Source organism: Planococcus citri, chromosome 3 (genome assembly GCF_950023065.1).
Source record: "Planococcus citri chromosome 3, ihPlaCitr1.1, whole genome shotgun sequence".
NCBI classification, from domain to species: Eukaryota; Metazoa; Arthropoda; class Insecta; order Hemiptera; family Pseudococcidae; genus Planococcus; species Planococcus citri.
The window spans coordinates 33,875,395-33,901,942 of NC_088679.1; the positions used below are offsets into that span (position 1 = coordinate 33,875,395).

Below are 26,548 nucleotides of genomic sequence, written 5' to 3' on the forward strand. Positions count from 1 at the left end.
TGAATCGTATACTGTGAATTTTCTTCGGCGAAAGATGCTCCATCAGGTTGAAAAGTTTATCCGGTTATTATAGAGGGTTTCGAGCTTGAAATTTACCATCTGCATAGACGTAGCCGGTTTACCAGTCTCCAGTATAGTCGTAGTTCGAGGTGAAATAAGAATAATATTATGAGGATTAATTCGATGTAGGAATGCTGTTAGGTATGGAAAGTTATCGCCATCTGTCTCTTTGCCTCGCTGCAGTGTGGAATAAGTATTCTAACGGAGTTACTCGCAGAGGAAAAAATTTCGAAAAAATTATACAGACGTAATGTATTATAGGCCTACGAGAGACCGAAGAGCCGTTATGATAAGCGAGGCTATGGCCACACTAGCGAGAAATTATGGTCGTTGACGAGCCAGCAGCCGCAGTCGAGTCGAGTCGAGTCAAAGCTGAGGAGCATTTTTGTCATTGGGATAGAAAGCGTGTGTATAGGGCATTACTCCGATGACGATGTTTATCAGTTGAGCCCGAGAGGCGAGATCCACGTTACTCGTCGTATACGAATCAAAGGGAGGGAGTTAGGTCCGTTATGTAGAAAGCAAAAGTAAGCCGTTGATACATCTTCGCGTTATAAAATCGAGCCCGGTGAAAGTGATTACCGCAATTATGCGTCGTATATTCAATCAAGCCGCATTCGAGGAGTGAAGGGGGGCCCTCGGACGCGCGAAATTTAACAGTAAGGATGCGACGGCGGAGGTCAGGTGAGTGAAAGAGAAATGTGATGAAAAAAAAAACACAACCATAATCGTAGTGGGGAACATCGGCTGTTGCCTTGGAGTGTTGTCTCGGCGTCTATGTTGTACATGTGGTTAGCAATGTTGTCGTCGTTGACGTTCAGGTCGGTACGACTGTGTTATCAGTTTATGGTTATTTTTGTTGTTTTTATGTTGTTTTAATCATCGGAAAACGAAATTTTTCCAAGTTCGATTTTGATCGCGATTCGCGACCTGATCACGATTTTTTGTCGGCTTTTTAATACTCGTAGTACTCTTTCGACGACGACGTGGCGTGCGATCGTATGTATAGTTTTTAAGGTGTTCGAGATGGTTGTTTAATTATGCGCAGCGTGTAGCCAAATTTTCGAGTGGTATTTCGGACGTGCTGGTGTGGTTTTTTTGGGCTTTTTCGCGTGCGTTTTGTCTTCAAATTTGTTGTGAACGATGACGGTTATCAATTTCAAACACGAATCGGATGATTCGCTGGATACCAAGAATACTCTCGAGTCTTTGGATAATCATCATCATCTGCAGAATTCACCCGAAAGCGAACAGCTCTTAGGACGTGTGTTGGCAGGTAAGAGCAAACTGCGGTCTTTTTTTCAGTTGTTGGCGTATTCTGTCTGAAGGGCGGGTTTGGGCGGATCTTTGAGATTCTTAAAACCACCTGTTGTGATTTAAGCCATGTCTCTTATCATTTCGCTTGGAAAAATTATGGTTAGGATGAAAAGTTTGTCTTCAACTGACATTTACTGCTGATTATAGTTCAGAAATCGACATAAAATGCTCAAATTTTTGTGTATTTTGAAAAACTTTCAAAAAAGGATTAAATCTGGGCCTTTTAATACTCTTTAGAGATTCCAGATGGGTTGATTTTTGGTATGTCCTCATAGATAACTCGAAAATACTTTTAAAATGTCAAAATGTCAGATTTTGAGGTCTCCAAAGAGTCCTAAAGCCTTAATTTTAGCCTTTGAAAACCCTAGGAAATTTTGGGAAAGTTTTGCCAGACGCTTGAATGATTCTGCAATATGAAAATACTTGTGAAAAAGACAGAATTTCATGTTTGAAGTCTTCAAGTACCAACACTCCAACAGTCACAATTTTGGTCTCCGAGACCCCGGAAAATGTTGGGAAAATCTCGCAAAAAACCAAACTTTTGGTTTTTGAGACCTTCAAAGGAATGTATAAGTCACCATTTTGGCCTTTAATTACTTACCTTGGGAAATTTTGAGAAAATTTTGAAAGACACATGAATAATTCTTAAACGTGAAAATACCTACCAAAACGTCAAAATTTTCAGATTTCAAGTCCCAAAAGTCACAATTTTGGTTTTCGAGCCCCTCAGAAAAATGTTGAAAAATCCTGCAACACGAGAATACCTGTCAAAAAGGTCAACATTTCAGGTTTTGAGTCATTAGAGCCCCAAAAGCCACAATTTTGGTTTTCGAGGCCTTAAAAATTTTTTGGCAGAAATCTGAAACATCCTGTAACATGAAATTGTCCTAACCAAACAGTCTCCAAATTCTGATTATAGTTTTCAGGACCTTTGACTTGAGAAGAATCAGATTCAGAAATTCAAGTAAAACTTTTATTCAGTGATTCGGAAAGCTTGAATTCTGAATAGATCATTTTTCAATCTAAAAAATCTTTATAGCTTTAAAACTTGAGATTTCAGTTTTTCAATACCCCTTAGAAGTATTTTAAAAGTTAAATAAAATTTGTGTTCAGCTTTCAAAAAAACACAAATACTTACCATTGGAATGTTCAAGCATAATCTGAAACCCCCTATAGTCAACATTTCAACAGTTAGAATTGGTTTTCGGATTTTTTGCAAATATTTGAATATATTACTTAATTAAAAAATGCACCCTTTTCAGCGATTTATGCCTTTTTTTTAGAAACGTGAGAGCTACTTTGTAAAAATTATGAAAATTAGTTCTGAAACTAGGTAATTTCAACTTCTCCGAACCGAATTTCATCATTTCTGGTTATTCTGAAACCTCCAGAGCAACTTTCGATTAATTTCTAGAAATTTCTAGAATTCTATTCTCCCTCCAGAAGGTGTGGACTGCAGCCTCCATCGATGTTTTAATTTTCTGCAAAAATTTCAAATTGTCTCTGAATGGAGAACTAAAAATGAACTTTGGCTCGACAGTCGAGAAAAGCGTTCAATTCAGATTTGTTGGGTGGTTGAAAATTTTATTTTGTCGGGAAGAGTTGTCGTGATTAATAATTAAAAATAGTCGCACTGACGCATTATTTTCAGTCGTGCGATTATTTATTTATATCCCAAAAATTAATCAAACGTGTACGATTTTTTCCCTTCGAAATAGCTCACGTGTTTCCGCATATGTTGCTCGATTAACTCACCCGACTCGCCAGTTTATTTTGGGCTTCGAGTGAATTTTCAGTCACGTTTTCCATTTCAATAACAGTACCTGTATAGTTATTTTTAAGTCGAAAATAAAACCAAACCAAACCGAGTGAAATCTCAGCTCTTTGTGCTATACAATAAGAATTCCTATGTGTAAAGGTATCGGAGGTGTTCTCATTACGAGAGCAACTAAAGGAGGAAAGGAACCTGAACCGTGTGTAGTTTACGACGAAAGTTCACGAGCTCGTGTGGTAAAAGTTCGACTTCGACGTCGCGTATACGAGTTCATTGACCTGGTACCACTTTTGCCCCGCTATCTGACTGCGAATACGCTATACGGATGTGGGTAGAGATACGTTCTCTATAGTACGAACGGTAACGGGGGTTTCAAATTCGCTCTTTCTAGAATCTTCCGGTGAAATATTTTCTCCCAATATATATTTGAAATCGAGTGATGCTGCGCGAATGATAGCTATTTTTTTCATCTTGTTTGTTTCGTGGTTGAATGTTTTCAAAAAGTAAAAACAAGGTAATATTTCTGTACGTTTTCCCCTTCATTTGAGCGATTTCACGTGTACCTGAGTCTAGTCTACTTACGTCATAACTTATATTATTTGCGTCAAGCTGTGTATATGGTAGGTATTAATAAAACAAAACTGTAAAGCTCCCCTTTATTATTAGAGCCTAATAAAATTATGCTAACGACAGAGTTGTATTAAAAGCATCGATATGTTGTAAACACAGTCAACAAAGTCGTTAACACTGTTACGAAAAATCCATCCGTAAGTTTAATTACCAAATTTATCTACTATGGTTTATTATCCTAGTCTGCTCGGTTGGCAACACTGAAGCGGAATTTTTTTTTCCACTGTGACTTATCGAGGACGTTACAACGACGTGAAAATTGCTTTTAATTGAATCATCACGTAGGATGAGAAATGAGAGCAATTTTTTTCTACTAATTGACTCGTTGTCGATTTGAATTTAAATTTAAACCATGGTTTTGTTTCGAGGGCAATTTTTTTTCTGGCTCGGGAGCAATGAGAGTAATAAAGGAGATGTTTTTATCGAGTTTGAGTGTAAATTTGAAAACAAGTGATTTTCACTAGTAATTAATGGTAATTTTTTTTCATTTTTTACCCTAAAAGTTGTAATTTTCTCACTTTTTCAAATGATGGCCATTTTTTTCACCAAAAAATATCATTTTGATTTGAAATCTATTCCATCTTTTTTTAGAGGAACAATTATAATTTTGTTAAAAATCTTTACACAAAATCATTATTTTTTTATTTTTCATTTCATTTTTTTTGAAATTAAAAAAATACAATTTTTATTTTTTATTGGGGAGGGGGGAGTGAGTCAGATTAAACATGTTTTATCTTGGTGTTTTGCCAGGAAAAAATGTCATCTTGTGAAGTCATGCAAAAGTCATTCGTGTGGGGCTTGAAAATTTGTTATATAGCCTTTCCATAACCCCCCCCCCCCAAAAAAAAAATCGAAAATGTTTTCTCATTTGAACGTTTTAGTCATATGTTTTATTTGGCAACACTGTCTCAGTTTCATTATTTTTCATTTCTCGCGCTCTTTTTATTACACCTATAATGAATTTCATTGGTAGATATATTTTCGATTTCGTGTTAGGCCGTAAACGAATGTGAAAAAAAACGGCGTAATTTTCCTCTTCTTTTCCTCTCTCCTGCACCCCTCCCGTTGGTAAAAATCCTTGGAAATTTTTTCGCATCAAATAAGACGAAACATGGGGCTGTATATTATGAGGTTACTTTATTTTCAAATGTGTAAACGCAAATTTACGTATTCTAGAGAGGGTAAAAGCGAAGTTTATTTAATCACGACACGTTATAAAAGGAAAGTGAAATTTTATGTTTGCCATAAACACGGCGCAGTAACTGGAACTCGGCGAAGTACGACGAGAAAATATAAGCATAAATTTCAAAATCCCCCTTAAGGCCTTAAATCCATTTTCAATAAAGCGTGGATTTGGATTTCTCTGCGCCAAGAAAAAAAATACCTACTCGTATCTACACTAGAAAGATAGAGAAATAATATAATAAAAATCGCGACGATTTCGTCGATAAATTAAAGTACACAGGGAACGTGGTTTGGCTTGGCGTGAGATTTCCTAAGTATAAGAAATGAGGTAAAAAGAAAGCGAAAATATCGTTGTAATATTTGCGGCGATAAAATATCGTTTTTGGATGATTAATAAAATTTTAGTCGGTATGTTTGTTCGAGCCAAAGTTGGAAAATGGATTGTTTAACTTTCGCGCGAGAGTAGTTTTTAATTTCATTAAATTGCTGGCGAGTTGTTGAAAAATTATTTACGCAAAGAGAGGGGGGCGCGAACGAGTCGAGTGGATGTGATGTGAAATGAATCGAGATGAGGAGGTGGAGAGGTGAGAAGAGGTATAAAAAGTTATACAGGGAAAATAATTTTGTAAAATTTACTCGCGCTTCCGTTTCAATGGCATATGGGCTGAGGAGTGAGAGGAGGTGGTTGGTTTGCGGGAGTGAATTATTGGACATATTCGCCGACGAACGAGCCAGCAACGAGGGATAAAGAGTGCGAAAAATATGATCGACTGAGTATGGTACTCGAGAGGTGAATGGGGGTAGGAATGTGTACAGCAGGGACCGAGAAAAAAAAATAACGTTTACGGACGAATTGGGTCAACGTCATCGTAACATTTTCGCGTTCGTTATTAGCCTAAACTCTAAAATAGCGATTGGCGGTGATCGTGGTTGGTGTTATCGCGAGAGTCGACGACGTTATGAGTGTGCGTGTGGCAGCAGCGAACGGTCGTTGATCCGCGAAAGGTGGCCATCCCAATGTAGAGTGTTGATCGGGCTCGGAGGGGGGGAGGGGAGACGCACACCGCACAGGCTGGCGATGGTGTGAAGTGTGCACTTTCGTGTTGAAAAAGTACGAGCAATAATAATAAAAGGGGTAACTTTCAAGGAGAAGTGGCCTCCACCATGCCCCAGTCAGCTCTCTGGTGGGCGAGCGAGTGGAGGGCGATGGAAACAGGGCGAGAACGAGATTATTACACACTTATCTCTCGCCAAGTCGGGCGGTGGACCTAGGGACTGGCATGGCTGTGGCACGGACGCGGTGCTCGGTGCGGTGGCGTGCGGTCGACTTCTTCGAGGTGCGTACGGTTCATTCAACTTTAATCGTCATTCCGCTGTAAGACGTAATTAGGTCATCATCAGGGCTGTCGACGTCGGTCGTCGATGTGGATTTGTCGAAATCGACCATTTTTTTATATTCATTTTACAATACGTGCTGATTGAGGTTGTTTCGCAAAAGAAGAGACCAAGTGTCGTGTGGATAATATTTTGCGCCAGGTTACCCCCACCCCCTCCTTCAATACTCTCCTGCGACCTTTTTCAAAACAAAGGATCACATTTTGACGAAAAAAAATTCACAAAGAAGATAAACCTGGCCAAAAAACGAAAATGGAATTTTTAGCGTGATGCCCCCAACATTACCCCCCCGCCCCTTCGTACCGGTTTTGAAAAAATACGCCATGTTTTGACAAAAAAAAAGTCATCGTGATGGAAGAGAAATTGGACGAATTACAAAATTTATATTTCGAGCTCCATCGCCCCCTCCCCCTCCCCCTCCCATCCATGACTGTTTTGAAAATTTTTTCATAATTTTGACAAAATAGATGTTCACGATGATAGAGAAATTGGCTGAAAAAAAAATACAAAATTTGAAGCCCCATCCCCTTCATTTTGCGTCGATTTCAAAAACCTGATCGAATTTTGAGCGAAAAAAAAATTCACGATGAAAGAGAAACTGACCAAATTACAATCGAGTCACTCTCGTTGTCGTTTTTCCATCGCCTGGCTGCCTCCTCTTCTCCTGCTCGCCCCTCCTCTTTCGTAACCGGTCGACAATATAATATTCGTGTGAGATAATCCAACGTCGATGATTACTTCCGGCGAAAGTGGAAGTAACCACGTAATACGTTCTATGAACTTGTAAACGTGTTGCCAGTTCAGCTGTTTGCAAGTTTTCCAAAACTTGGCGAATAATATTTTTTTCCACGTAAATTTTGTAGCAGTCGAAATGAAATTTTTAAATTGAAACTCGACCAGAGATCGACGTTTGATTTTTATTAGTCTACGTTCCCCCTTTACATCCTCTTCGCCTTGATAATTTATCAATGGCCTAGTTCGTTATCAATTTTTTTCTTGTTTTTTTCGAATCGTTTAAATATGCCAATTGCGACGTCGGTTCGACAAAATGTGTTAGGTTTTTCACCAATTTGACTCGAATACTATTTCCTTATTGCGAAGTAGATAAGAAAAATCCTTTATTGTGGATCGTTTGTTTGCGGATATTGGATCAAAACGACACGACGTGTATTCGATTGGGAAAAAAGTGTCGTGTAATAGCTTTGTAATATTTTTAGTTTTTTTTTTTTTTGAAAATGAGGTGGTGGAGAAATGGACAGGAGGGGGTGTGAAAATACAATTTAGCAACGTGATGTGCATTTTAGTTTTTGAAAACTAGTTTGATTTAAAACCTACATTTTGTTCTAACTGGGGAATGATGAAATATAGGAGGGAGGGGAGGATACTGATAAAAATTCGATCCGCGATAATACGCTTGTGTTGGTAAAATTGATACGATTTATCGTTGGTGTAAAAATTATTATCAAAATTCGAGATAATAGAAGAGAAAAAAAATTGCGAAAAAAATTTCTTATCGAATTACATATTTTTATTCCAAACGACGAAATATATATTTCGTTTTCGGTTTAAAAAAAAAATAAAAGATAAAAAAACGCACAACTTCCATAAATTAATTCAGATTAATATACTCTTTTTTTTTCATTTTATGGCGACCTAGTTTCGCAGTTTGAAGTTGAACGAACTGCCACTGGGTCAACGTTATAGCTTGAACCACAAGCTCCTCCTTTTTCCTCCTCCATATAGCGTTACGTCCTCGAGAAAGAAACCCTCTGTGTTTTGAAGCAACGACGACGACGAGAGAGAACGACTACGACGACGTCGACGTCGATTTTCGAATTATTTTTATTGACGTCATCGCGCGTTCACTTTTCGGCGGAGTTATGAATTTTTGAATTTAGAACCAGCGAACGCCGAACACGGCCGCGGGTAATTTGAAAAATGATTTTACGCCGGGGGTTTTCTTCGCGCGAGTTTTCTTTCCTATACAAAGAAGGTCTTTCTTTTTATTTTTCGGTGGCTTTTGAAATATCGTGTACCATTTTTTTTCGCGCCTTTTTTCTCACCCTCTCTGCGTCGGTATTTTATATCGTAAAACGACGAATTATTTCAACGCTCTATGAAAATTAAAACACGATGAAGGCGATTCACGAGGTATCGATTTTATCGACGAGTTCGGGGTTTAGTTAGGCGTGAATGAGTGAGGTAGAGGGGGTATAACTTTAAACCCAACGAGAGGTGTTGGTGTTTTAACGAGCTAGGATAGCAAAAATTTTTATAATCCTTTTTTGTTTGTTTGGTTTTTTTTTTGGAGAAAAAATGTTTTATGAGAGATATTTTTTCGAGTTCGTAATTCTCCGGGGCTTCTCCCCCCCTCTTGCACCCCCCTCTCCCCAGTCTTAAGGCAGATTAACCATTTTACACCCTGTATGTGACATCGTGTTAGTGTTAGTATTGTATTTATGACATAAGAGCGAACGTGTCCGCTTTGTTATGACGTGTACGCCATATCTAGGAGATTACGTGTTGGAAATTAGGCGCTTAACCCTAAAGTGGAACATACAAAGATGTGTATTTGTATATTGTAACCACTTAACGCGAAACGATCTATTTTTGGGATACGAATACGTATACAGCGTCGAGTCGAGTCGAAGCTCGTAACCCATTTGGCTTCGGAAGCGTTCACCGGAGACAGAAAAGAATGAACAAGAACCCAATCGGAATATCCTGAAAATATTTCGCCTATTGTCCATCGAAGGGGGGAAAATTTAGTTGCAGAGTTAGAGAAATTTTTGAAATTGATTGTGGATGGTGAGAAGATGGGGGGGGGGTCAATTTTTCTGAGATTAGATTCAAATAAGTAAGTGGATGGCTGAGAATAGAAAAAAATGGATAGTGGGGGAGGGGTGTAGGGTTCAATTTTTCAAGGTCAAATGGTAAAAAAAAATTCAGAAGTATAACTGATTTTATTTTTTATGAATGAAGATCATATGAAATTGTTTTAAAATGTTTTGTAATCATTTTTGAATATCCTATTTAAAAATAAAAATAAAAAATGATAAAAAAAATGAAGAGGGAAAATTTGAACTTTCTCATATTTTTTGCTCGAAATATCTGAAAAACAGACCCCTTGGAAAAAACTAATCACAACTGAATTGGTTAGAAGTTTTATGTTCGGTGACTTTCGTTCTCTTTCAATTTTTTTTCAGTATATGTACCATTAGTTTCGCCTCAAAAAGGCATTTTTATGTATTATTGAGGAATTAAGGAATAAATCAAATTTTTTGGTAGTAAAAGATCAATTTTTTGGGAAAAACAGGAACTGTACGAAAGATGTACAAAGTTTTAAGGCTAGAAATTTTTCTTCGAGAGAACGTTATTATTATTTTTTTTGTTTTTTTTTTGTTTTGGGTGTTTATAATTGCACGATTATTACACCCGTGGCTAGAAGGGTTTAGATTTGGTTTATTAGGTTGGTGCTTTTAAGTAGGGTTATAAATTTTTGGATTTCAGAAGGGTTATCTGGAATGGTCATTGAATTTGGGTCTATTTGGAGAGATAGTCTTGTTTGCTGTAATTTAGGACAGGTGAATAGTAAATGTTGGATGGATATAGGTTCATTTTCACAGAATTGACAGGGGGGTTTCGGAATTTTTTGATAGAGATGATTGTGTGTGATTTTAGAGTGACCTATTCTTAGACGGGTTATAATTATTTCTTCTCTTCTGTTTAGGTGGTCAAGGTTTTTCCAGGGGTGGATTGTTTTTTTGTGTTGAAAGAGTTTGTTTGATTATTAGTTTTGCTCAGGTACTTTGTTTTTTGAGATAAATTGAACAATTCGAATTAAATCATTTTTTTTGTGATTAAAAATCAAATTTTTAAACAAGAAATTGTTTTTTGAGAGAAATTAAGGTTCTTATGAAATAATTAAAGAAAAATACAATATTGCAGAGCATAAAATTTTTGATCAGTCGTGCATGGTTAATTTTTTCAAGGAGGCTGTGTTTTTGAGATCTTTTCAGCCAAATTTAAAAAGTTTGAATTCAAATTGATTTTATGATTTAAAAATAAAAAAAAATCAATTTTGAAGAAAAATAACAATCCTTTGAAAAAATTAAAGAGAAACAGGATTGTAGAACTTGAAATATCGCACCAGCACAGTTTGCTTACATCTTTGCAAAAGGTTTCATTTCTGAGATACCTTGAGCAAAAGATAGAAAGCTCAATTTTTTGTACTTCACATTTGGAACACCCTGTATGTATATCGAGTAAATTTTGAAATTTAAACATACCATATCTGAACACCATTAAAAAGATTATCTACTATTTCCAGGGAGGGTGAATTTTTTTAATTGGTGGGGGGGGGGGTTAATTCTACCGAAGATCTTGCGAAAATATTTTGAAAACTTGTTAAACAGAACATTTCACAAAAATTGATGGAATTTTCGATCAAATGAGTAATCATAGCACATATTCCAAATTTACCCATTTTACCCCCCCCCCCCCACCCGCTGCCCCCTTCATCCCTGATTTCAGATGAAAAACAGCGCATCGCCCACAGGAACTTATCAATTCACCCCTTCCCATCCCCTACCACTGCACCCCCCCCCAGTTTCCTACATGTCATCTACATCACATGTTATTTACTATGATCCAAAGAAAGATTGCTCAACCGTCTGCTGCGCCAACCAATGCGATGATGTCGATGACGATGACGACGACGACGACGTTTTATTATGTAAAGCTTCGAAGAGTCTGCGAAGACGAAGAAGAAGAAGAAGAAAAAAAAAGAAAAAGCACGCAGCGTTAAATGAGCTAAAATCATATTACAAAAACCGCACAGGCATAGTAGGCAACGGAGCAGTAGGCTGCTCTAGGCAGTAGGCACGCATGTACATTAGCCATTTACATCCGCGGATGGCGTCTACCTTCGATATATTGTTTATGTTACATGGTCATATTACGTTGCAATTCCACCGAAAAAAAAAATATATGAACGCTGCCGCTCGGCGTCGAGTCGCGTCGAACGCGCGCGATGCCAGCGATGTTTCAAAAGGAGGGAGTTAGCGATCTTTCGCTAATCGCCGTAGACAAGGTTGACCCGAAAACAAAAAAAAAACAGAGAGCAATAACCTCTCGATTTGCTTCCTTTCCCCGTGCGCTAACTGTTGACCTCAATCTTCAGACTGTGTGTGTGGCTGTGCGCGCTTGCTGCTATCTCCCGCAATACACAGATGTATGGTATATACCTCTGCTAGGCGAACGAATGAACGAACGAACGAATTGGAATCTGGCTCGTAGCATTACGAATCATTTTACCCTTCCAGATGTGAACGCAGAATCATCTCGGAACGATGCTGGAAGTTTTCACTTTCGTTAGGCTGGAGAAGGCGAAGCAGAAAAAAAAATTAAGCCAGGAAAAAAGTAGGTATCTATTCGCGAAATAGGAGCCGGACGGGGGGGAGGAGGGGGGGGGTGGTTGTTGCGAGAAAATCGACTCTCGGGTTGGGGTTCGGATTTCTATACCTACGTTGTATACAGTGGTGTAAAAGAGCCTATGTGGAGATGTTTTGTGGCTCTAGTTGGCGTTTTTTGATGACGTAAACAAATGAGATTTTGAGTAACGACCAACTTAGATTAATGGTGCAAAATAAAGCTCTCGCTCGAAAACGACCAACAACGCGACGTCGAAGTGGAGCGGCGGAGAGAGAGAGAGGAAAATTGTGTGTGTTATAATTTTGTAACGTAATGCGGAAGTTCACCTCGATGAGGATTACTGAGAGGGTGGTGAAGATTGAGAGGAACCTAGAGAGAGTGGCAGGCGATGGGATGGCGAGGAAAAGGAGAAATTTCAAATACGCGCCTCGAAGTGTGCGGTGTGTATGGAAAAGTGTACGTACGGGTGTATAGAGTGTACAGCTCGACGACGACGTATACGGTATAGTATATCTGAAAAATCGCTAAATTCACAACCGTGTCAGGGTCGTAGCGGTAATTTCAAACAAAACGAAGCTTTTAATACATTTCAGTGGTTCGTTATTGTATGTAGTTTAATTTCACATCGAACGAAGACGACGACTGACGAGCAACGTATACGTACGCTCGTAAACTCGATATTGTCATCGCCCTTTGGGCTCCTCAGTCAAGGCTGCGGCGTTCGTCGATTTCAATTTTTTATTTCGATCGCGAGAGCCGATGAAGGCGAAAATTCGCGCCGAGCGATGAAAAAAGTATATAAAATGAAAATCGTATCGTAATACAATAAAAGTGAAAATACCCCGGCGACGTTCTCATAATATGATTGAGAGAAGTATCGATTCACGACTCACGTTCCAATAAAATTAACGTTAACGTTGCTGTAAGTGTATACGATGGATTAATTAAAACCAGTTTCATTAATCGGTCTATTTATCAAATACGATCTTTTTTATAACGGTTTTGACATTTATTTACATTTTTTACCACCTCCCTCTACCCTTGGTTTATTATTTCTTTCTTTATTTCGATTTACAGTTATGTACAGTATAGATTTTTTTATTTTATGGATTATGACGTTATATGGCCGACGATAAATCTACTTTCGCTACCTATTTATATACTTTCACTGAAACGTGAATAGAAATTGTTTCGTATTGGCAGATTACGATTAAATTGATTTAGCGTTTTTCGTTGTTAATTTTATTTCATTAAGCGAGCCATTTTACCATAGATTTTTTACCAAAAGGGTGAAATTGTATGGGAAAATTTAATTATCGTTTTGGCTGCGCGTTAAATGGCCATCGAAGCGTTGAAATTGGCGCGATGAGTTTTAATTGAGGGTGGAAAATCGAGTATAGATGAATGTCAGATATGGTGGAAGTTTTCATTGGCTGGATTTTTTTTTTTCATTCAACGATAGTTACAGATGATAATATGGGCTATGGAGTTGTAGATTTATTGTGTTGTGAAGATGATTGCTTGGAAGCTCATTTTGCTGCTGAAGTTATTTTTTTCCGTCTTCCCTTTTCCCAAAAAACGACTGAGACTGGATTCCAAATTCAAATAATAAGCTAGTCAAATAGCGGGAAAAAATGGGTGAACCCAGACATGATTGGGATCAAAGGTTTTTTTGCGGATATTTTCTAGGATGGTGTGGTGAACAACATACTAAAAGCCCCCGCCCCTACCCCTAGAGCTAATCCCCCCACAGTGGATCAAAGCCCCCCAAAATCAGTTTTTTGTCAAAAAATTCTGAAATGTCAACTTTTGATTAAAATGAGCACTGATTATTTAATCTCCTCTCAAATACCTATCAAATGAGCCATCAACCAACTCCCTAGCCCCAAGGGGGGTGGCGCTACGACCCCTCAAAGTGATGTGATTTCAATAAGTTCACATTTCATGACTTTGGGACTTGGAACCTGTTCTAATCGATCAAATAAAGTCAAACTTGGGGAATGAGATTCTTTTGGGACATAAAGTCGACCCCTAGGTTGGGGAGGGTCAAATTCGAAAATCACGGAAACGTCATTTTTTTGGAGGGGCATAATATGGCCCCAAATAGATGAAAATGGTCCAAAATTGTATCATTGGTCAGTACTCCCATTGTGATCAACATATCCAAATTTCAGCTTCCTAGGTCATCCCCACTTCTTTTAAAGAGGAAAAAACCGAAAATAGGTGTAAAATGAGAGGTTTTCCACCTTAATTCCACCTTAAATGGAGGGGGGATGACATAGGAAGCTCAAATTTGGATATGTTGATCACAATGGGAGTACTGACCAATGACATAATTTTGGGCTATTTTCAACCATTTGGGACCATATTATGCCCCTCCAAAAAAATGAGACCATTCCGTAATTTTCGAATTTGACCCTCCCCACTCTAGGGGTCGACTTTATGTCCCAAAAGAATCTCATTCCCCAAGTTTGACTTTATTTGATCGATTAGAACAGATTCCAAGTCCCAAACCCAAAGTCATGAAATGTGAATTTATTGAAATCACATCACTGAGGGGTCGTAGCGCCACCCCCTTGGGGCTAGAGAGTTGGTTGATAGCGCGTTTGATAGGTAAGTATTTGAGAGGAAAGTTGACATTTCAGAATTTTTTGACAAAAAACTGATTTTGGGGGGCTTTGATCCACTGTGGAGGGGTTAGCTCGAGGGGTAGGGGCGGGGGCTTTTTTAGTATGTTGTTCACCACACCATCCTAGACAATATTCACCAAAAAAACCTTTGATCCCAATTATGTCCGAGTCAAATTGCATTTTGCCTAGGCTATGATGTTAGGTTAAAATATTTCGTTGAGATCTGATTGGATGATTATTATTTTTTTTTGTAAACCCAGAATTCCTTAAATCCGATTGAACCGAGAACTTTCACCCCTGTGGAGATAATTTTTTGGAATAACAATTGGCTATTATGTAGATTCATATTTACTCAATTTTTGAACTATTTTGGAAAATTCAAACTCCTGATGGACTTGTAACTCTTCAATTTTGACTGTGAAATACGAAATTTTCGACTAGAAACATTTATAAAACATTTGTCTAAATCGTTATCTAAAACTTTGTTGCTGAACTTTTGACCATAAAAAGGAAGTGTTACATAAGACCTTGGAAAGTTCAAACCTTGACCAACTGTTTGAAAATGCTTAAGAATTTTACAAATTCATGCGGAATTTTTTCGAGAAATATTTTCACTATCTATGAAATAAGTTTTTAAAATCACATCAGCTCACTTTATACGTATGCCACCCGCATAACACATTTCTGTTGCTCTATGTACTAATGCAGATACGTAATCGCTATTGGAACAAAGATCGGTGCCATTCAAACAACGATACATGTTGATCTGAATCACGTTTCATTTGACGTATCGTAAATATCTATACGTTTCAACCTAGTTTTATATTTTGGAAAAACACATTTTCGAACCAGACCAATAGTTGTGATTTTTTTTGGAGGCAATTAAGTCGACGATGGCGCCGTAGGATATACGATAGGTTTCAGAAGCTCATATATTCACCATCATACACAGGTGCAAATAACTAGGATGGTAATTTGTGGATGGAAAATATGAACGAGGGAAGGAAGGTAGGTAGAATAGATAGTACGTTGACGTACGTACACGAACATAATATGGAAATAGAATCGCATGTTTGTTGACAATACATTGCTCGCGACGTATCCACAAAGGTACGTGCCTGAAGCTCTAAACCCATCCAGCTATCTACGTACCTATCCTATACTCGCATAACGGTTATAAACGAATAATATGTGTCTACATAGCGATGAAGCGAAACTGGAAAAAATAAAGTTTAACGATTTTTTAATTATTTTATCGACGAAGCGTAGAAAGTAGGTTGACCCGATACTGGTTCCCCCTTTTTTTGCAGAAAAAAAAATGTATGGTACGCGAACCATATGAACCGGTTGAAAGGGAAATAGAGAAATGGAAGTGAATAACGGTACTTGCGGAGTCATTGAGCGCGTCTGTCAGTTCTGGTTGTAGTACCTATTTGCATGGTCGAAATCGAAAGTTCCAAACGTGATTGGCCACATTACCGTAGCTCGACTGTCGTTGTTCATCGCGTCGATGATGTAGCCAGAACGATGAAAATGCGACCTCAGGTCTTAACGGTACATGACTTGGTAACGGTACAAAACGGAGAAAGTAACTCCAACTCCTCCGCAATGCGTATATAAACAAACGGAGAAAGTAGATCTGTGTGCCGTTCATCGACCAGTCGTGTTTTTTTTTCTTTCATTTTTTAAAAACCGAGTTATAAAGTGAAAATTGAACCGTTATACGGATCGACTCGAGTTCCCTTTCTGCGATGACTGGTCTGATACAAAGAAGGAGAAAAAAAACTAGGTAATTCTACTCGTACCAACAGCGGAATGGTTATGCAGTGATAATCACCATTACGATGCAAAACGGCGTTAATTTTGTAATTCTGTTTAAATATCTAGTGTAGGTGAGGAACTTTCAAGTCGAGTCGTTTATCCTTGGGGTGTATTTTACCAAATTATTAAAAATTTGACATTGTCACTTTATTACAGAGAATATGACTGTGACGCGAGAAAAAGTTACATGCCTCTTGAAATAATAATAAAGAACGATTCGTTCGTTAAACCACGAGATATGCTTTTATAACTGGCTCGTGTGCTTTTTATCTATTTTTTTTTTTTTTTTTCTTAAACGGATATGGTAACGATTAACGCGTATGTACTATCGTTTAAGAAGAGTTTAAGTAAACTATACGAAATTATAGGGAAATGACCTTTTTACATAGCTTTATTCCATATAACCAGAGTATAAATTTGTTACACGAAGTCTTCTTATCATACATTGATACGGAAAGAAAAACAAAATATTTTGATATGGCGGTGAACTAGGTTACCGAGAAAGGTTGTTGAACTTTTAACCGTGCCGACTTGCTGCGCGGTTAGCCATGAAACGTACGCACAAGGGTGGAGTTCTTTACTATACTCTCGTACTACTAAGCCTGCTGCTTTGAATGGTATTCGACGCTACGTTTTGCAAAATTACCAGGGACGAGTCGAGCTTTTCGGAGCTCGTTAAGCGGTGTTGAAAGAAGAAAAACGTGGGCGTGTTGAGTTGTATCTTTATAAATTATTCCGAGCTGAAATCATTTCATCTAGAGGGTGACTATACAGTATAGTTTTGTGCAAATTTATTTCAGTCACATTTGTCAAAGCACGTGGTGATGTTTGCTACTAGCAGATAAAGTGTGGGACTGCAAAGTATAAGGGGAGAGTAGTGATTTAGTTTTGGTAAGATGGGTTCTTGATAGGTAACTGATTAGGATAACAGGTCAAGATGTTGAATCATGCTTATTTTAATGTATAGTCTGGTACTTCAGATTATGTAGTTGTGATGGGTAGATGATCTTGATCTGATATGATACTCCTTTCTGTCTGGTTAACTGGATTTATCGTTAGCTGCAGACTAGGAAAGAAATTAGGAACTCATACGAGTACACAGTGCGCAGAAATATCAAGCACACTCATGGTGTTATCAAACTTTTAGGCTTCTTCTCTGTGAAACTTGATGAATGACAAAAACACTATTCTACTTACGACAGTGAGATATCATTTTAGGCACCTTGTTGAAATTCATCCAAATTTTGCAGTATTCACCGACCATCAACTATTAACTTATGGATTTATTAGAATTGCGGATAATACATAGAATAATTTGGTTAATGGAATGATTTGTGCTGGGACAGAACATTTGTATCTTCTTATGTACAAAGTTTATCACTTATTAGAATAGAAAAGAGCATTTTCATGATTTAGGGAGAAAAAGTGCAACTTTCGCTCCCACTTCTGATTTTTGGAAGTAAATACTGGCGTTTTTCTCCCTCATAACGAAAAATATATTATTCAACCAGGGAGTAAGAGTGATTTTTGATGAATTTTGAGGTTTATTGCCCGAGCAAAGTAAGGGAAATAATTCAAAATTGTAGAAAATCACTTTTGCTCCCTAGTTGAATAAACTATACTATTCATTCAGTTAGGTAATAGAATTGACTATTCTTCAAAAGTGGGAGAAAATCAGCAAAATTTAACAAGAATTGGAGGAAAAAGTGTTGAAAACATGTTAAAATGACATTAAAACACAAAATAAAGATTTAAAATTGGTGAAAATTGGTAGATGATTAAATTTTTGTAAAATTTTATAAAAATAGAACAAAAATGTATTTTGATACTGGATCTCATATTGATATACAGTAAAAGTCACTTATCATTATAAGAGTTGATAGGGGTGTTTGAGCGCTCTCCAGGAAGTTACAGAACCTTTTTTAAATTTTTATTATGAAAATTCTGCACAACTTACATAAATACTTACCAGAAGGTTTATAAAATATTTAAGATAAGAATGTACATTGAGATATAAAAAAAAATAAAATAAAATTTACTCAGGATGTGATGAGTCGAATAACATTCAATCAAAGACGTTGTTTAGGGATCTTCTTGACCATGGATCTTAGTTCTTCCTGACACCACAAATAGGTGACAGTATTTTGCAGATATGTCAAAATATGTTGTGATAAAGCAATTAGGACTGTGCATGATAAGAGTTGCCCCTAGCGGAAATAATGAAGAACTACAACAAGCAGTATGGGTGCTGAATTTTTAACATTGTCCCTTATAGAAGGAGCTTGTATAAAATCTTCAAAAGTGCTAATTTTCAAGAGAAAATGATCTGAATTTTTGTTTTCCTCGTGAAATTACCTTTAAAATGATGTATTGTAACTGTAAATTAATGGGCTCTGAATGTTTCTGTGATCATAAATGTGATGAAAAAATGGTGATAAAAGTCGAACAATATCACAAATCACGAGCGATAATTCATAATTTCACATCACTTCACAAACAAATCAAAGAAGTAAATACATATTCTAGTAGTAAATTCCACGAGGAATACAAAATTTCTACTCAAATTAGCTGAAAAAACAATATTCTTCAGTATTTTATTAAAAACCGAACAAAATCTGTAATCTTACATAAGGAGCACACTAGCATGCCACACCTATGCACAGCCCAAATTACAGAAAACATTTTTAAAAAAATATATTTTTTTGTAAAATTGCATTACAGCAGTCTATAGTCCATTTTGTGTCTATCACGAGCGCTCAAAATCCCTAACTTTTTACATTTTCTGTAAATTCTGTAGCGTTCTGTAGAGCACTCGAACACCCCTAATGTTATAAATTGCTTAATGTTATTAAAATCATTCAGTCCAGATCTTTTACATATCTCAATACCTACATAGGAATTCCATTGGTTATTGTGATTGGAGCATCGGTTAATGTTATCATTTTTAACTGATTTTAATGAGTTTCTTCACATTTTTATACCTACTTGTGTAATTTAAAAATGTTTCAACATTTTTTCATCCAGTTTTTGCCTAATTTTTCTGAAATTTTAGAAGTCTTTTCTGATTGACATCATTTTTAATGCTTTTCTCATAACCTTTTGAAGTTGCAACTTATTTTCAACACTTTTTCTCACAATTTTTGCAAAATTTTAGTTCAATGACTACTTATTTACATAGTAATAAAATGATCATGTAAAAAATGTTGACAAAAAAATTCACCGTTATAGTAAGTTTCTTTATGTTATTCAATTGGGCTGGGACAAACGTTATAACATTGAGCGACTTTTACTGTATTATTTATTGATACCTACATTAGGGTGACCCTTGAAATGCAAAAGTAAATATTTTTTCGGTCTGACCCCCTAAATTTTTTAATTATATCATAAAATTCTCGAATACAAAATTTTAGCCCATTTGGAGGTCATTAACCCGTGCCGACTTGGCCTAGAATGTTTAAATGGGATTTAACATAGGTTTTTAAGTGAAAATTGCATTTAAATTCCTCTTAGGCGCCTAAAAAATAATTCCGAGGGTTTTTTACAAGAAAATGCCACAAAAGCATGTCAAAGACCATATAAAACAATAACAGGTTCATGGGGACCCCCTACCCTTCCTTCCCACCCTGGAAATATTGAATTTTCCCCTATATTTTTAGGGCAGGAAGGAAGGGTAGGGGGTCCCCATGAACCTGTTATTGTTTTATATGGTCTTTGACATGCTTTTGTAGCATTTTCTTGTAAAAAACCCTCGGAATTATTTTTCAGGCGCCTAAGAGGAATTTAAATGCAATTTTCACTTAAAAACCTATGTTAAATCCCATTTAAACATTCTAGGCCAAGTCGGCACGGGTTAATGACCTCCAAATGGGCTAAAATTTTGTATTTGAGAATTTTATGATATAATTAAAAAATTTAGGGGGTCAGACCGAAAAAATATTTACTTTTGCATTTTAAGGGTCACCCTAACCTACATCAACATCACTCAGGCTCAAATTCTGAGAGATAATATACAGGGGTCGGCATAAGTTAGTATTCCGATTTGCACAAACGAAAATTTTTTCAAATGAAAATGAATTTTTTTTCTGTAGTGACATAGCGGGGAAAAAACTATTATTACCAAAGTGTTGGTGGGACTTCCACGAACACAACGCACTACCTACAAGACCTTCTATCTACTCATTACACACAACAGGGTGTTAAAAAGAACGCATCAGTTTTCGAATAGGAATACTAACTTATGCCGACCCCTGTATATCCAGATCCAGGTATTCCAAGTAAGCATATTGTTCACCTCCTTGAATATTGTAGATTGTTACATATGGAGGGTGGTAATGTTGGCACTGATGAAAAAGTATTGATACTGTGTATCAATATTATCGAAATCTCTGCATCAATGCTCATAGAATAGGTATTAATGCCCTAGTAGTATAGTTTCTCCAGTTTTATTTTCTTATTTTCAAGTTGCCTTCCTCTTTCAGTTTTAAAGATGGCTTAAATGTACTTATGGTCTCAGCTTCATCCGATGCAAATTTGTAAATTTACATTTAAGATCACACTGATGTCTGAAATCATAGGTACCAATCATCTCCACAAAGGCTTTACCAAATAAACGAAGGGAAGGAAGATGGAAGCACATTAGGCATATAACACCTTCGTACCATAATATTGGGCCGCTGTTAATGGTCGCCACTTTATTTTGTAACATGAAACGTAACGCGATTCTAGAAAATAGGTTATATGCCGGTTATTGCACCGCGATTGGAAGGTATCAAGCAAAGCGAGAGAGATAGATAGAATTAGGGTCACCGGGTGTGCTATGGTGTATATGTACACAGAGAGTATAAATGTACAGTATGTGTGTATTGTAAGTTCGCGTATATACGAAACCTACAGAGAGGGGAATAGCCTTCTCTCTCTTGCGCGCTCTCTGGGTTTTGATACGACACATGTATAAGTAGGACACGACTTAGAACGTTGCAGATTTTATGAAATCATAGAGCATACCTCTGGTACCGTACATACATATGCAGACATATACCACCAGATCTTATTTTTGGTTTTTTGTTTTCACATGCCCCTTTCTCTCACACATGCAACTATGTGACGTTTTTGGTATGTGGAAAATTCCATGTCGTTGGTTTTCATTTTCAGTCGGGAACAATACAGCTTTAGGCGTATTTTCAACGTTAATTAATTAGTGCTCAGTTGCGTATGCGTATATCTACGTTCTTCGGTGGTGGAATTGAATAATAAAGGGAAAAAAACGCAGCGGAAAACGTCGACGATGGGATTAAAACCAGAGGGTGGCGTTTTTATTTTACTCCAAAGGTAAAAAAAAAACATAGGTACCGCGCTTCCTCGAACGAGGTGAAGCATGCGTGCTTTACCGTTCAAAATGTGTAGGAGTTCGTTGAACTCGGAAGGGTGATAATAGCGCAGGAAAATCCGGAAAATCTACAGAACCTACCCACTGTTGATTAAGTCTCGGAAGCTAGTAGGTCGCTTGATGCGTTCGTGTCGTTGAAGTATAAATTTTTCCTCTCTGTCGTATTTTTCGCGCGCTTTTTACTTTCTCGTCTTGTAGTAAAATTTTTTCCTAATTATACCGAATTGTCCTAAAGTTGTTATCTGTGATCCAGTCGTCAACAATTGGTTACCATCTTTTATATCAAGTTTCCATTAAGGTTTACCTTTCCTTTACTTAATACAATTTACCCTGTACGCTCCTCATGGGTGTCATTGTGCTCAGGAATAATGCTAAAAAAGGTAATGTTCGTAAAAATAGTTTTTTATTTCTAAATGATACCTAGATGTATTTTTAGACTGATTAGAGTAGTAAATAGATACATATATATCAACTTTTTCCAGGTGCAACGTCTCATTTAAAAAAAAAATAATAAATTATGAGTATAATATTTAATGCTTCGGAGAAGTATTAATTCAACTATACTCACATCATGGAGAATTAAAACGTAAAAATTTGCTTTACAATTTCAATGATAGAAAAATTGAGATTGAATACCTATAATAATTTGCAACTTTTTTTGCTTGTTAAAATTTTTATTGTAAAGGCAATATTTTCATTTTTTTTTTAAATTTTGAAATCAATATTGTTTCTTACTGAAAATGTTCAACATGCTGATGTAAAAAGGCATGGTATGGTATAAGATAAGATGGGAGTGGTGGATGTAATGGGGTGGTAAGGATGTGATAAACTGAATAGAGGCTGTAATAAAGTCTAAAATACAAGTTTTCCAGTCAAGAAGAGAAATATTTTTGTTAACAAAGCTTTTAGTAAGTTAGCTCAATTTTAATGTTGGTAACTCGTAATTAGATTACATCAGGATGAGGGCGATGATTTCAAGACCAGGAACACATAAAGTTCAAAGTTTTCAACCATTTTTTTTTTTTTTTTTTTTTTTTTTTTAGTGTGTACAAAATGTTAAATTTCTCATCACAAAAAATCGACTTTTTGAGAAAAACAAAGAGTTATGGGGAAAAAATGAAAAAAAAATTATAGATCGTGAAATTTTCTACCAGTTGAATTATTAATTTTTTGTGGAGGGGCTTTGTTTTTGAGATATTTTGATCTTGAATTAGAATATTAAACTTGAAATAATGTTTTAAATTTTCTATTACCAAAATTTGATTTTTGAGAGAAATTATGGCCTGAAAACGTTATTTCTCTTTTTTAAAAGGAAAAACTTAGTGAGATATTTTGACCTCAAATTGTAATAATTCTCAACTTAAATTAATTTTTCATGATGAAGAATATTATTATTTTACGTTTCTAGGGAGATAATCCGCTACATTATCTCCCGCTCGCTAATCGCTCGGTGGACAAACTAGCGATTTTCTCCCTTAAAAACGTAAAATATATTATGGAACAAGGGAAATAATGTGATCTTCAACCATTTTGAGTTACTTCCCTCGCTTCGCTCGGGAAATAAACCTCAAAATTTGTTGAAAATCACATTATCTCCCTAGTTGCATAATCTACTATTATTGATTTCTCGTTTGCAATACTTTAATTTTTGGGAGAAACTAGCTCTATGAAAAATGAAAATTATCAAAATTATGAAGAATACATTTTTTTACCTGAAATGCTATTGGATTATTATTTTTTTTTGGAGTGGAGCATTGAATAAGTTTTTATTAGAACCCTGCATAATGATGCATCCTGCAGTATATTTGGAAATTTTGTCTACTAAAATAATATGTATTTATGTTGTAAGAAATTTAATTTTTTTTTAAAATTAAAAATTCCTCATTACTTTGTTTAAATTTGGTAAAACAATGATCCTTAAGCGAGTGTTGCTGTGTCCTTGATTTTGATATATGGGTATTTTCGACAAGATATGTACCTTTACAATGTACACATATGTGATAAAATAAGGTGTGTTTTGATATTGGTCGATAGGTATTGTGTAGTTTGAAAGAAATACATGTGTACATATGTACATGATGGCTGTATTGTACACATATTTGATCTGCGATTATTATCGTTTAAGTTCGATATATTTGTATTAGTCGATCAAACTGCTACTGACATGACAGCTACTGCTACTACATAACCCAGTACTCAGACAAATTAAAAAAGAAGGTCCTTTTAAATTGACTATAAAATCGATAACCAACTTATTTGCTTGTGTTATCAATTGAACGAAATGATTTCAGTTTCGATCGATTAATTTGTATCGTGTTAATTATTATCGAAGAGTATTTTCGAACGAACTATACGGATGATTCATGCATCTTAGAATTATAGATCGTAATGGATCTTGAAACCATGGTATTTAATCACATTATAGAATTTTTTCCCCCATTTCTCAATTAAAAGGAAAACTATTTATCATTTATTTGGGAAAAATGATCAATCAAAACATCTCAATTAGATAGATATCAGTAAAAAGGGAACACGAAATATCAATTTATTGAGACAATACCCATTACAAATTATGCATTTCGGAAACAGATAGCTTGCAGTAAAGGAAGAAAGGGAAGCTGATATCATAGACGTTTATATAGACGTATTGTTATATTCTATTAAATAATATTATAATTTGCAAACACGTCGTTTGTATAATTGATAATCAGCTCGTGGAATGGCGAAGAGTGCTAATAGAAGAAGAGCGGAAACGGGACACGATCCATTTACGTAGACGAGTGAGAGACTCCATCATATGTTGTAGAGCTAGCTGAACAGGAAAGTGTTAAAAATATTGTTATGGCAGGTTGCATAATATGCGAACAACGTGGTCTTAATGCGGAAGGTAATAAACGTGTACACGAGACGAGCAAATAGCAAAATATACAGCGAATAGCTCGACTTAAAAATCTAAATTTGTAGAACGATGATGACAATATAAGAACAAATCCCAATGTCGACTCGGTACCGGAGGAATTTTTAAAATTGTTACGACGCTGTTGATGCCATCGCAAAGAAGAGTAATATACGGTGCTCTTTTCCTCTCTCGCGGTCCCTTTGCCCCTCGTACTAATCGCTAAATTTATTTGGCATCGGGTACTCTATGGTATACTATACACATCTATATCTCGCCCAGTATATTAAAGACGACGATGTGTTGAGAAAAAAATTTCGAAATGGCGTTCGAAAAAGTTCTAACAGTGCATTGGCCCGGCCTAATTTTTTATCTATCGCACATCGCTCCGCATAAGTACCTATATAATACGGTAATTTGGGCGAATTTTTTCAAATTAATCAGCCTTTATCGGGTTCTAATTAGTTCTACGGTGTGTTATCGAATCGTTTAGGGTTTTTTTTAAACTATTGGCGGTCAAATTTGCGTAATAATTAGACGAATACGTAATTTTTATCGGTAAAGAAAATTTTCAATTCTTAATTAGGTAGAATGAATGTACTTATTCAACATGTTTAAGCAAATTCTACGATTTAGAACTTCATTTTGATTGATTTTCTTCTCGTCCTTTTGTGCCTTTATTTTATTTTATTTTTTTCGCAAACCGAACCGACCAACAATCCATAACATTCGAGTCTGCATTATTCCAAGGTGGTATTAAGAAATAATGTTATCAATATCAGATTCGAGAACGAAAGAGCGAGTGAGAAAGAACAACGGTGTCCCAGTTTCTGGTTTGGGTTAGCGACCGAAAACTGGGCCAAGTGTTACCTTCGCGACACAAGTTCAAAGGACTGCGACGTCAGCGCCTTACCCCGGTGCCCAACTCCTCGTGCCGAGTTCCATTTTAGCATGCTATGTAACGCGACGGTTACGTATCGTAATCGATAGATAGCGTTGTTGTATAATTACCAGCGAGGCGAGAGTGGAGCCAGGCAGAGACAGAGAAGGTGAATTATTAGCCAATTTATCGCTCGCTTGTAATACTAACCGAGCTATGTGTGTGCTCGATGATTTCATACCTACGTATTGTGTATCTAAGGGGGAGGGTTTTATCGCTGGCTAAATGGCAAGATATATACCAGTTTATATTTAGGGTAAAGTTGGGCAAGGAGTTCAAGGTCGTTTGAAATCAATTAGGGTGGTATTTTTTTTAAAGTTGGATATTTTTGTAGAAGGACTAGATATGGCAATGTCTTGTGTTCGATAATTGAATATTGATTGATTTTTATATCATTCAACCATATTTTTTTGTAAAAAATTGGCACACTTCATAAAAATGACATTTTTTTTTTCAAGTTGAAAATATGGGTTCAAATTTTGAGATGATTGGAAAAATTAGTCCATCTTATGGAAAATTCAATTTACAGTGAAAAAAATCCATCATCATTTTTTGTCCATCTTCAAAAATGTAAGAGGTATTTAAGAAAACTCCAAAAATTCCAAGATAAGAAATATGATAGGTACATTTTTACTGTTTTTTTTCCTTTTCAAGCTCACCTATATCCTTAAATTTTCAATTTTAAAGACACCTTGAATATGCAAAGGGCCTCAAATTTTTTGTAAAAAATGCACTCTGCTCATTTGAGCTATTTTCAAAATTGAAAGAGCTGAATCATGTGATTTGGGGAAAAAAACTACAATAAAGGAAAACACACCTCCCCTCCCCCCTTTTGTTTCAAATCAGTGCAGCTCCTGCCATAAAACACCTTGAATATGCAAATTATATTTTTTTGCAGAAATTTTAATTTTCTACAATGAAAGTAGTGGCATCCCTGCCAATAATTCCTTGCACTAAAAATGACCGCAGTAAAATATTTAAAAGCTCGCTCAAATAACTCGGCAATTAGGTCGTTTACTTCGATGTATGTCACAACCAAACATTTCATAAATGTCTAGTTATCAATTAGGCACTGACCCAT

General features: G+C 36.3%; 1 protein-coding gene across 3 annotated transcripts in view; it reads left to right on the top strand.

The window, feature by feature from the left end:
* Positions 1–26,548, top strand: part of LOC135841326 (nuclear hormone receptor E75-like) — a 177,178-nt gene that overhangs the window by 85,589 nt on the left and 65,041 nt on the right. The window contains exon 1 of one of the 3 annotated variants that reach the window (XM_065358236.1): positions 902–1,336. The exons of 1 other annotated variant lie outside the window; for it this stretch is intronic. In XM_065358236.1, coding sequence (XP_065214308.1) covers positions 1,204–1,336 — 133 coding nt within the window. In that variant the 5' untranslated portion in view covers positions 902–1,203. Of the gene's footprint in view, positions 1–901; positions 1,337–21,959; positions 22,012–26,548 lie in introns of those variants that run through there. One more of the 3 variants, XM_065358237.1, reaches the window with a different exon arrangement.